General features: G+C 47.4%; 2 protein-coding genes across 3 annotated transcripts in view; both read right to left on the bottom strand.

Annotated features, from left to right (window-relative positions):
- Positions 1-12,395, bottom strand: part of LOC101944712 (olfactory receptor 52E4-like) — a 103,997-nt gene that overhangs the window by 53,204 nt on the left and 38,398 nt on the right. The window contains exon 2 of one of the 2 annotated variants that reach the window (XM_065581915.1): positions 6,865-11,953. The exons of the other annotated variant lie outside the window; for it this stretch is intronic. Within the exon in view, the coding sequence (XP_065437987.1) occupies positions 10,913-11,911 (999 nt within the window). The 5' untranslated portion in view covers positions 11,912-11,953 and the 3' untranslated portion in view covers positions 6,865-10,912. Of the gene's footprint in view, positions 1-6,864; positions 11,954-12,395 lie in introns of those variants that run through there. 2 annotated transcript variants of the gene reach the window in all.
- On the bottom strand, positions 3,958-9,492 carry LOC135980986 (olfactory receptor 52E4-like). The gene is made up of 2 exons (XM_065581918.1): positions 9,367-9,492; positions 3,958-6,819 (listed from the first exon to the last, which is right to left on the bottom strand). Exon 2 carries the CDS (start codon positions 6,701-6,703, stop codon positions 5,762-5,764), a length of 942 nt encoding a protein of 313 aa, XP_065437990.1. The 5' UTR covers positions 6,704-6,819; positions 9,367-9,492; the 3' UTR covers positions 3,958-5,761.

Genomic DNA, 12,395 nt, shown 5'->3' with positions numbered 1-12,395 from the left:
GCGGGTATGAAACAGCTTCCACATGAGCAGAGATTAATAAGAATTGGTCATTTCAACTTGGGAAAGAGATGACTAAGGGGGGGGATATGATAGAGCTCTATAAAATCATGAATGGTGTGGAGAACGTAAATAAGGAAGTGGTATATATTTCTTCTCATAACACAAAAAACAGGGGTCACCACGAGGGCCACATGAGGACTAGTACATTGGCCCAAGGGCTGCATTACTGATACCTTTTCATATAAAGATACAACCCCCACAACTCTGCTCCGGCTCCCACCCCCACACCACCCCTTCCATGAGGCCCTGCCTCTTACCCGCCTCTTCCCACCCCTCCCCCGCCCCCATTCCAACCCTTTCCCCAAAGTCCTTACCCCAACTCTGCCCCCTCCCTGCCCTTATTCCAACCTCTTCCCCAAATCCCCGCTTCTTCTCCACCTTGTTCACTGAGCGCGCCTACCCCCTCCTTCCTGGGAAGTCCTAAGTGCCGCTGAACAGCTGTTTGGCAGCTGGAAGCGCTGGCAGGTAGGCGGAGAAGTGGGGAATTGGGGTGCTTGTGGGACAGGCAGGGGAGCAGGGGGAGGGGAGCTTGGCTGCCGGTGAAGTCGGTGCCTATGGCGGGCCACAGGAAATAACTCTTTGGGCTGTATGCAGCCCGTGGGCTGCCTGTTTGAGACCCCTACCTTAAATCAAAATAGCCTTGGGTTTCCACCCATACAGCCAAGTCAAGTATGATGATGATTATTGAAAATCTTTATCATCAGATAATAAAGTTCTACCAATACCAAAGGATTCTACACATCACCTCCCAGGTGAATGAATACTTCAGATATTACCCAAAAACTCACTTAGAGCCAATTCTTATTAACTAAACTAAGATTTATTAAAAAAGAGAGAGTATACGTTAAAAGATAATTATACACAGAGACATGTTAGAGTTTTTAAATCAGTTTCATAGTAGAGATGGCTGGCTTCAGAGTTGGATTAACGTAAGGTTATTATCCATTAAGCTGTTTATAGAGAGTTCACTAGAAACTTTAAGGAGACGTACAGCAAATGAAAATAACTTACCCATGTCCCTTCTAATAATATTTCCTTTTCACGTATGAATTAAACGAATATAGCTCTACACAGGAATCGTTTGGTTACACTGCTAACCTCTAACAAGCTGTCGGTAAACGTAGACCACTAAAGTCATTAACTTCTATCAGTTCTTTAATAATAATATTATTGCACCCAAGTTCCATCTAATAATATTTCCTTTTCATCTCTGAATTAACTGTATACAGCTCTAGACAGGAAACCTTTGGTTACACTGTAAACCTCTAACAAGTTGATGGTAAACATCTTCCAGTTCTTTAATAATACAAGTCTACATTTCAAAGCTCTAGCCTATCTAAGATGGAATGGTCCTAATTACCATTTACATATTTTTCTAACCTGTCTGTAAAAGGTGAATCTGGGTCAATAGCCTGCAAGTTGCTTAACTCTTTTGTGTGTCACACAACCCCTTTTGCAAGGCCTGGAGCTGTTTGGTTTAGCGATCATGTGACCTGAAAAAGAGAAACTGGAAACAGAGTGCGCCCAAGGGGGAGCTCTGGCAATGGTCTGCTGAAGCAATTGGAGTGTCTGGGGGAGCCGAGGTTCAGTTCCTTGGTGCTTGGCATGCAGGTTTCAGCTCCCAGAAACAGGCACTAGAACGGAAGCTGCACTGCGAGAGTGGGCCTGGAAACCCAGAGCCAGGGGCAGGCCCTGAACAGTGCTGTGACTCAAAATCACATGGGTCTTGTTTGTGGGCCCCAAACATGCTCGGCTGGTGAGTGTCCAGCTGCACAAGCTTGAGCGGGTCTGTGACAGCAAACCTGGAGCTGCTACAAAGATGTGGAAGGGGGTTGGGCCTGGTCAGGGAGGCGCCACAAGATATTTTCTTCACCCAAATGTGTCTCCTCTGCCATCTGTGTTTCCCCAAGCGCTCTCGTTCCAGAACTGATCCTGCCGGGCTTCCCTGAAGGAAATGTTTGTGGAACACACAGTGCCTGTTGGGGGTCAAGGAGAGAGTTTGTGTCTCCCTTGGAGAGTACTCCCCAGCACGGCAGTGACAGGGAGTCCCTGTTCTAGTGGGTTTTGTCCCATCTCTCTCTCTCTCTCTCTCTCTCTCCTGGTGCATTTAGGTCCAGCTCTATCTTTCCTTTGTAACTCACCCAACACACATATGTGCCTCCCTCTTCCTGTCACTTCTAAGTCCCTGGCCATTACCAACTCACAGCCTGCAGCTGTGGTAGTGTTCGGGGAGATTTTGGCAAACCAGTAAAGTGTCTAAACCACTATTGTGTGTTGCTGACAGTAGTCAAGTTAACAGGCCATACTGAACCATTCTTGCTTTTTGCTAACAGAATAGCTAAGCTACCAGGTCGTAAACTGGTCATGCAGCGGCTTCAGTACAACCAGACAGGAGGGGAGAGGGTTCGGGTGCCACAGACAGGGCAGCTTGACCCTGCACCCTCTCTGCTAAGAGTGTTAAAATTGCTGATGCAGGTATTGTAGAAACCGCTGTTTGGCAGCGGGAAGCGCTGGCAGGTAGGTGGAGGAGTGGGGAAGTGGCGCACTTGTGGGACAGGTGGGAGGGTAGAAGGAGGGGAGCTTGGTTGTTGGTGGAGTCAGTGCCTATGGCGGGCCGCAAGAAATAACTCTTTGAGACCCCTACCTTAAAGCAAAATAGCCTTGGGTTTCCACCCATACAGCCAAGTCAAATATGATGATGATTATTGAAAAGCATCATCATAAACAACAACCCTGGGTAACAGTAGCCTATAGTCTAGCCTAGTTGCTTCCCTATATATCTTTTCTTATATGTTTCTTATTTTCTTATGGGTTTGATTATTTGTTTTATTAACAAGTTCACAGATTTATTTTAGGGTATATTTCATCTGTAACACAAGGGACCTGAAGGCCACATTCTGTATGTTGAGCTAAAGCAGGGAGCATATATGAAAAGGTGTGGGGAAAAGTGCAGCCAGAACCTCCTGTTGAAGTTGTGGAGGAGTTGGAATAGGGTCTGCAACCCTGCGCATTCTAAATAGGCATGCACCAGGGTCTGCCTTATGATGCAAAATGGGCAGGCATCTGGAATGGGGGGGAACTGGGCCACGTACATGCCTGTGCTCATGGTCCATGAAGGAGCCACCCAACCGATAGCCCTGGTGGGCAATGGGACCGGGGTGGAGTACTTTCTGGCCCACTGGGGTTCCTCACCATCCAAAGGTGGTACTAGGTTCCACCACTTGGTATCAGGATATCTTGGGAAGTGAAGTATGTGGCGCATGAGCATATAAAGTTGTTCCTTTGGTGGAATTCAGAAATGAACCAAATTCAGGGTGTGCAGCCCACTTGTGTCATGAAAGGGAGGGGATCGCGGGGACTCATGGGACAGGAGCCCAATCAAGAATTCCAGAGGTCCTGGGGTGAGGCGTTGATGGGGAGCACCCTCTTGTAGGACACGTTCAAGGAAAACCCGAGCAGTAGGCAATAAGGTGGCCACACCTGCTGGAGTATGCACAGGGGGATCTGAAGTGTGTGAAGAGCCCCAGGTGAGCTCCGAGATGAAAGAGGCCATCGTGGCCACTAAATGGTGGGCCGAGAACTGGGCCAGATGAATACTGGAGGAATAGTTCGAGGCAAGATGGAAACAAAATACATACATGCCGTCAAACCACGAGTGGTGCAACCAATCGACCTCCACTTGGATATAGGTAAAGGAAGAATTCTCATCCGGGTGTTGGTCATGCAAGTCGTCCACCAGGGAGTGATGATTGATGATCTCTCAGAGGATGCCTGCAGCGGCCTGGCTGCTCTCAATCCCTGTGTGATTCTGGTCCTCAAAGATGCGATTAAAATCCTCACCCAGGACCAGGCACTAGTGAGGATCCAAGGTGCCGAAGACAGCAGACACCTGTTGATAGAAACACACCCCCTCCGAGTCTGCATTTGGAAGGTAGACTTTGAACAGATTCAACCTCAGTCCCTCTAAACAGGCCTGGAGGTGCAACAGACGACTTGGTATGACATCTTCAACTCCCAGCATCTCAGGTTGTAGGTCAGGGGAGAACAGGGTGTCCATACCAGCCGAATGAGCACTGAGGTGTATAAAATATACCCAATCCCCCGACTCCAGCCGCCAACTAATCTCGTCGGCTGTATCCATGTGGGTTTCCCGCAAGCAAACAACAAAGCATCCTACATCACAAAGGAAGGAGAGAACCTGGCAAATGTGGGGACCCACCCTAGAGCCTCTGGTGTTCAATGGTTGGCTTCATTCAGAGGGCTGAGGAGGAGCCTCACAGGCAGGAGGATCCCCAGCTGGCCTTGCAACAATTGCTGACGAAACTCAAAGACTTGTGACAGAAGTTGCGGGCCCACAGGTAAACCAGTATGTCCTCCCTCCCGGTTCCCCTCCACTCCTCCAAACAGCCCTCATAGCTAAGAGAACAAGGTGGATGTCTCTCCAATGTTGGAGAGAGAGCTTCACTTTACCCTTGAAATGACAGGTGTCCACCAAAAAACGGTGAAGCTCATCCCGCAGCACAGTGGGAGACGGGGTAGTGGACTTTTGATGATCCTCTGGCTTGGCCCCTGTTATGACCCTGTGTCCTACGGAGATGGGCAAAGAGGGAGAAGTCCTCTGGTGCTGTGTCTGTACTGATAGTGCTGTACAACCCATCTCCACCTCCAGAAAGGGTAAGGGAGATGTAGGAAAGAGAGCAGCCCCTAAAGCATCAGGAAAGGGAGACAAAATAACCGCCCCCTGAGGTTCGCCCAAGGACAGGAAAAATGAGAAAACCCCTGGGCAGCAGCGGTATGAAAATAAGTAGGGCTTCACTCCCCACTACCCTCACAGATCCTGAATTCGCGGCGAAGGCTTAGGGCAGCCTGATCTGAGGGCTTTTTCTGCTGCTCCAGCCAGGGGGATCTGGGCTATTCCCCTCCCCCAGCGACTCTTTCTGGGGCTGGAGGATTAAACTCCTGCCAGCTGAAGCAGAGGCAGCCTGGGCTTGGGGCTTCTGCCCCTTCTGCCAAGCCGCTTCACGTAAATCAGATGAGGATTGCCATGTTCTGTTCATTCCCTCTGAAGCACCTGGCAATGGGCGCTGTTAGAAGACAGGCTACTGGGCTACATGGACCATTGGTTTTACCCAGTATGGCCATTTTGATCTTCTTATTTAGACCTCAGATGTATCTGGCTCCTGCTGTAACACACTAAACCCCACCCCCTCCCAGAGCTGAGATAGATCCCAGGAGTCCTGACGGGGTCTCTCTCTCCACAGTTAGTAACAAAGTAAGAATAAACATTAAAATGTTAACACAAACCAGTGCACCTTAAGTGACCTGCTATAAAATGTGAGAACATATTGGTTGTAGAGATGACTGTGTCACAGCTGACAAGGGGAGGGGAAGACAGGAGCAAGTGATGGGGCAGGGCCTTGGGGAGATGACACACAGCAGGGTGGAGGGTTGAGAGAAGAGATGGGGCAAGATTGCAATTTCAGGGATCCAGCTACCAGCAATTAGAAAGGTGGCAACCCAGTGTTGGGCACATAGACTGATTCCCCAGTTCATCACATTGACACAGCACAGTAAGGACAGAAAAGTGTTCAATGTCTCTCTGTCTGTCCAGTAAGTGACTCAGGGAAGAGGCCCCAGCACCATGCACCAGCCAGCTCTGCACAGAGCTCAATCTGAGAGCAAGAGCACAAGGAGAAAACATTTATGTCTCTTTATGAGTAAAGAGCTGGAGCAGCCTGTCCCGGATCTGTTTGGTCCTCACCCCATAAATGATGGGGTGGAGCACGGGGGGCACCAACATGTACAGAGTGGCAATGAGAACGCGCAAATGCACATAGAGGCCAACCCACTGTGTGAGAGATGAGAAGAAATCTGGGATGTACAAAGCTGAGATTGCACAAAGATGAGAGATGCAGGTCCCAAAAGTTTTCAGACGGGCATTCTTTGTGGGGAGGCGGAAGATGGTCCGGAGGATTAGAATATAGGACACGGCAATAAAAAACACATCCATTCCAATCTCAAGGAAAAGATTAAACAGGCCATAGTAACTGCTGATGTGGATGTCAGCGCAGGCCAGCTTCACCACAGCTATATGTCGACAATAGCAGTGGGGAATGATGTTGGTTCTGCAATATGGCCATCGGCTCGCCAGGAAGGGATAGGGTAATGTGAGTATGCCACTGCGCAGCACCACAGCCAGGCCTATCTTGGCCACAACAGAGTTTGTCAGGATTGTGGAATATCTCAGAGGATTACAGATGGCCACGTAGCGATCAAAAGCCATGGCTACAAGTACTCCAGACTCCATCCCTGAGAAGGAGTGAATGAAGTACATCTGGGTGAGGCAGGCACTGAAACTGATCTCCCTGGAATTGAACCAGAAGATGCTCAGCATTTTGGGTACAGTGGATGTGGACATGACCAGGTCGGTGACGGCCAGCATGCAGAGGAAATAGAACATCGGCCCGTGGAGGCTTGGCTCCCTCTTCACGATGAACAGGATAGTGAAGTTCCCCAACAAAGCTATGGTGTACATAACACAGAAGGGAATGGACATCCAGATATGGGCTACCTCTAGGCCAGGAATGCCAAGTAGGATGAAGGTGGAGGGGTTGATGAAGTCGGTTCTGTTGGAATTTGACATCGAGTAGGGGAGAAGGTGTACAACTCCGAGTCATAAGGGTTTCTCCTGCATGTACAGTATGTTCCTCTGACTTTCTGTGTTCCCAGGGTCTCGGGTGATGGTCACAGTGGAAATGCCTGAATGAAGAGACAACGTTAATATGAGATACTACGTGCATTAATGGAGACTGTTCTCATGGGAGAAGCAGATTGATCACTCTTCACACACTGAAAAATTACATTTTCATAAATCAGAGACAATAACTGTGGACAACGACCCTACTAAATCCAATTCCATATTTTGTGGTGCTCCCTGTGTTAATAATTCCTATATAATGTGGTGGGGGAACCTTCAGAGGCCCCAGCAGGAGACACATGTGTGGATACTGGTTATCCATCATTATTTCTTAATGCAATGAAAGCCAGGATAGGGAGTCAATTCTGTAGGAAGTTTTCCCATTCATCCAGTTGCTTGAAATCTGAGATTGGAAAAAAACAAACTTTTGGGAAGACATGTGCTGGGAGAAACATCCCAACTAGAACATACCTCATGGAAAAGACCTGGGCGGCATTGATAGCAGCTGAAGAGAAACACCTGCTCATTCACAACAGTGGGCAAAACAAAAGCAATGTTCAGATTACTAAGATATGGTATGGAGAATAACAGGTTCAGGGATATGTGTTCAGTTTTGGTTACCCAGTCTCTATTAAGGATATAGCACATATAAAAGGGATTTCCAAGACAGGCTCTGAGAATGGGGGAGGCTACCATGTGCAAACATATAGAAAAGTCTGCAAATCTTTAGTTTACACAAGAGACAAAGAAGGGTGCATATGATATAGGAGAGGAAAATAAAAAATGAAACTGATTTACATTCAAATGGACAGTTCCCAACCAGTCCTATTTATAGACACTTAGTGCTCCAAGAGGACTAATTCCCCAACACTGAGGAAAATTGTCAGCAAAACTGATTGGGAGGAAAAAAATTACACAGAAAAATATGAATGAAAATTGGTAATTCTTTGATAACAGTTTATTAGACAGTAGAAAATGCATGATTCCAGAGTTAACAAGGTGAACAACATTGTGTAAAAACCCACTTCAGTGGCAGAGTGAAGGCAGAAATTGGGGTGGGGAAGCAATGTGCAAAAAATAGGAAAAATGGAAAATAGATAGCTAAAAATAGAAATTGGAAGTTATGAAAGTTGATAAGGGAGGTTAAAAGAACAGGAGTACTTGTGGGGTAGTAATGTGCTCTGTAATCTACCAGAGAAAGGCAAGACCAAAGGGCTGAAAGCTGAAGCCAGGTAAATTCCAGCTAGAAATTAGGGCCAAATATTTAGCACTGAGGGTGATTAGTCACTGGGACACACTGGGAAGGGAAGTGTTGGATTCTCCAATTCCCCATGTTTGCAGATCCAGATTTTTTCTGGAAGATCTGCTTGATGGGTTGTTTACACTTAAAATGCTACAGCGTTACTGCCATAGCACTTTACTGTAGACACTACTTACACAGATAGAAGGGGTTCTCCCCTCAGCATAGGTAATCCCTGAGAGGTGGTAGCTCGGTCAATGGGAGAATTCATCTCATGCTGTCTACACCAGGGCACAGATTATCCAACAAGTTCTTGGAATGTATTGGAGACAATTTTTTGTTCCAGAAGCTGGAGTAAGCTACTAGGAGAGAGGCTGTTCTAGACTTGTTTTTGACAAAGGAGGAGGAACTGGTTGAGAATTTGAAAGTGGAAGGCAATTTGGGGGAAGGTGATCATGAAATGATAGAGTTCATGATTCTAAGGAATGATATGAGGGAAAACAACAAAACAAAGACAATGGATTTCAAGAAGGCAGATTTTAGCAAATGCAGGAAGTTGGTAGGTAAGATCTCATGGGAAGCACGTCTAAGGGGAAAAATAAAAGAAGACAGCTGGCAGATTTTCAGAGACATTATTAAGGGCACAAGAGCAAACTATCCCACCGCGTAGGAAAGATAGCAAGTATGGCAAGAGATGACAATGACTTAACCAGGAGATCTTCAATGACGTAAAAACAAAAAAGGACCGAGCTGAATTGTTTTTTGAAAGTTTCAGGCATATCAGTTCAGCTGACTTCTCAAATTAACTTAGGAAAAAGTATGTGTTACCCATGTTGAAAATTTGTTCTTGTGAAGAGTCCTAACACCTTCTAATCATTTTAGCAGATAAAAGTCAGGTAACACCTCCTGTCCCCCTGTCCCCCTGCCCCATTAACAGACATACTTCTGAAATGCAAGAGGAGAGGGTGATAGTGTCTGTGTATAAGCACACAGATGGCTCCTGATGTCTCTACTCAGTTGTTGATCCAAGGCAAATTTTGCCTCACTGGGGCCTGAGCCAGGCCGTGGTCTCAGAATTTCCCCTTGTATTGCACATCTACTAACATCTTTCATCCTGAAGGATTCACTGTGCCACTGAAATGTAGTCACCTTTGGGCAGTAGTCCATCAGGTGGGATGAGCAAGGTGCACACAAAAGAGTGACGTTTTGACCAGTGATTCTTTGGCAAACTCATCAATTATGCCAAGAGCCCTGGGATGTGTCATGGTTGTGCAGAGCAGAAAGGACCACAGACGTACTATCTACCCCTCCACCCCCACGTTACACTGGATTTGTCGAGCAGGTGAGTTCGTCAGCAAGTGATGGTTACCTGTGAATGCTGAGATGGAATTGTCCTCCCTGGGAATCCCCCTCAGGTAGTCGTGTCCCACTCCTCTCTCACCCCAGCATCTGCAGCAGCATCCCATGCTGAGAGCGACACAGGGGTGTGTACAGTTTATACTATAGCTCTGTGAAATCCCAGTGGAGTTCGCTCAGCCTCTACAGGAGAAGAGAGCATCTGAATGTAAACAGGCTATAGACAAGCATGCCCCTGCCTCTGGGCTAATTATCCGGCTTTAGGAGTAAACAGTAATTAAGGAACCTTCCCAAAGGGAGATGAGAACTCCTGGGCTCTGTGCTGAGTCAGAGAGGAACTGGCTGTTTTGTGTATTTGTGTATATTTATAAAATACAGTTGATTAGAAAGAAAATAAGGGATAATGTCTGGCTCTCCATAGGCTCTGGTACCCTGTAAATGCCCAGGATGGATGGATAGATAGGAGCAGACAGATCTGGAGAAAGATGACTGAGGGGAGACATGAGCACTTTCTAAGGCCATACAGGGCTGTCGCTGTGAGATCAGAGAGCAATACATCTCTCTACCATCATACTGTGGAGCACACTTCATTGAAGGGTTTTCAAAACGGAACAGACTTAGGCTATGTCCACACTTGGAGATGTAACGATCTGGGAGTTAATCCCCATCAGAGAGCGCTGCAGGGACAGGGCTGCTGTGTGTTCACACTGTCAGCTGCCAGCGCAATGGCATGGCCACATTTGCGGCAAGTGCAGCACTTGCAGTGGCATTTGGAGTGGTGCACTCTGGGCAGGTATCCCACAGAGCACCTCCTTCCCCTTCAGCCTCAGAGGTTTGTGGGAAGTGGGCAGGGGGTCATGGGGCAACCTGGGTCCTGTCCCAATGCCCGATCATGCATCGGTTCACTCCCCAGCAGTCCTTTCCCTTCCTTCCACATTTGGCGCCATCTTGCAACTGTTTTTGTACTGCATGCTCTGTCCACCTTTTTAGTCTTTGGGACCAGATCCTGAACTGTTGATGAATATGCTGATGGGTCTCACTAACAGATCACGAATGGCAGTCCAGCTACTCCTTAAATGGCAAAGTGAGGATGAGGAGTCCAAAGAAGATGTTGACACATGTAGTATAGAGACAACATGAGGTTGCTTGTGGCATTCATGGACATGCTGGCCACAGTGGAACACCATTTTTGGGCTCATATATATATGGGGAGTGGAAATGATCCAGCAACTGACAAGGGGAGGGGAAGACAGGAGAAAGTGACAGGGCAGGGCCTTGGGGAGAAGACACACAGCAGGGGTGGAGCCCTGACAGAACAAGTGGGGAAAGATCGCAGTTTCAGGAGTCCAGAGACTAGCAATTAGAAAAGTGTCAACCCAGTGTATGGTACATAGACTGATTCCACAGTTTATCATGCTGACACAACACAGTAAGGACAGGAAAGGGTATAATGTCTCTCTGACTGTCCAGTAAGTGATTCAGGAAGAGGGCCCAGCACTATGCACCAGCCTTCTCTGCACGGACTTCGGTCTGAGAGCCAGAGCACAAGGTGAAAATATTTAGGTGTCTTTGTGGGTAAAGAGCCGTAGCAGCCTTCCCCGGATTTCTTTGGTCCTCATCCCGTAGATGATGGGGTGTAGCAAGGGTGGCACCAGAAGGTACACATTGGCAATGAGAACGAGGAAATGGAGTGGCACATTATGGCCAAACCGGTGCGTGAGAGAGGAGAAGAAATCTGGGATGTACAAAGCTGAGATGGCACAAAGGTGAGAGATGCAGGTTCCAAAAGTTTTGAGCTGGGCATCTTTCGTGGGGAGGCGGATGATGGCCCTGAGGATCTGAGTATAGGACACAGCGATGAAAAACACGTCCATTCCAATCACAGAGAAAAGATCAAACAAGCCGTAGTAACTACTGATACGGATGTCAGCACAGGCCAGATTCACCACAGCTATGTGCTCACAGTAGGAGTGGGGGATGATGTTGGTTCTGCAATATGGCCACCGGCTCGCCAGGAAGGGATAGGGTAATGCGAGTATGCCACTGCGCAGCACCACAGCCAGGCCTATCTTCACCACAACAGGGTTTGTCAGGATTGTGGAATGTCTCAGGGGATCGCAGATCGCTACGTAGCGATCAAAAGCCATGGCTACGAGGATTCCAGATTCCATCGCTGAGAAGCAGTGAAGGAAGTACATCTGGGTGAGGCAGGCACTGAAACTGATCTCTCTGGAATTGAACCAGAAGATGTTCAGCATTTTGGGTAGGGTGGATGTGGACATGACCAGGTCGGTGATGGCCAGCATGCAGAGGAAATAGTACATGGGTCCATGGAGGCTTTGATCCATCTTTACAATAAACAGGATGGTGAAGTTCCCCAAGACAGCTATGGTGTACATTGTGCCGAAGGGTATGGAGATCCAGACATGGGCTGTCTCCAAGCCAGGAATTCCAAGTAGGATGAAGATGGAGGGGTTGGTGAAGTCGGTTGTGTTGGAATATGACATAGAGTAGGGGAGAAGGTGTCCAACTCTGAGGCAGAACGGTGTCTCCTGCATGTACCGTATGTTCTTCTGAGTTTCTGTGTGTGCCCAGGATGCCTGAAAGGAGAAGCAATGTTAATATGAGACATTACATGCACTACTGGAGGCTGTTCTCATGAGTGAACCAGATTGATGGCTCTTCACACACTGAAAAATGACATTTTAATTATTCCGAGAAAACAACTATGAACAATTACCCTACTAAAGAAAATTCCATATTTTATGGGGCTCCCTGCATTAATAATTCCTACAATTTATTGTGGGGGAACCTTAATAGGCACCAGCAGGAAACACAAGTGTGGATACTGGTTATCCATCATTGTTCCTTAATGCAATGAAAGCCAGGCTAGTGAGTCCATAAAGTAAGGTGTTCCCCATTCATCAAGTTGCACGATACCTGAGAGTGAAAAAGGCCAAACTTTGGAAGACATATGCCAGTAGAAACACCCCAACTAGAACATAGTTCACGGAAAAGACCTGGTGCCATTGATAAGTAGCT

This window comes from Chrysemys picta, chromosome 1 (assembly GCF_011386835.1).
Source record: "Chrysemys picta bellii isolate R12L10 chromosome 1, ASM1138683v2, whole genome shotgun sequence".
Classification (NCBI taxonomy): domain Eukaryota; kingdom Metazoa; phylum Chordata; order Testudines; family Emydidae; genus Chrysemys; species Chrysemys picta.
Note: the sequence above shows the minus strand (reverse complement) of the source record. Positions and strands in the feature narration are given on the sequence as shown.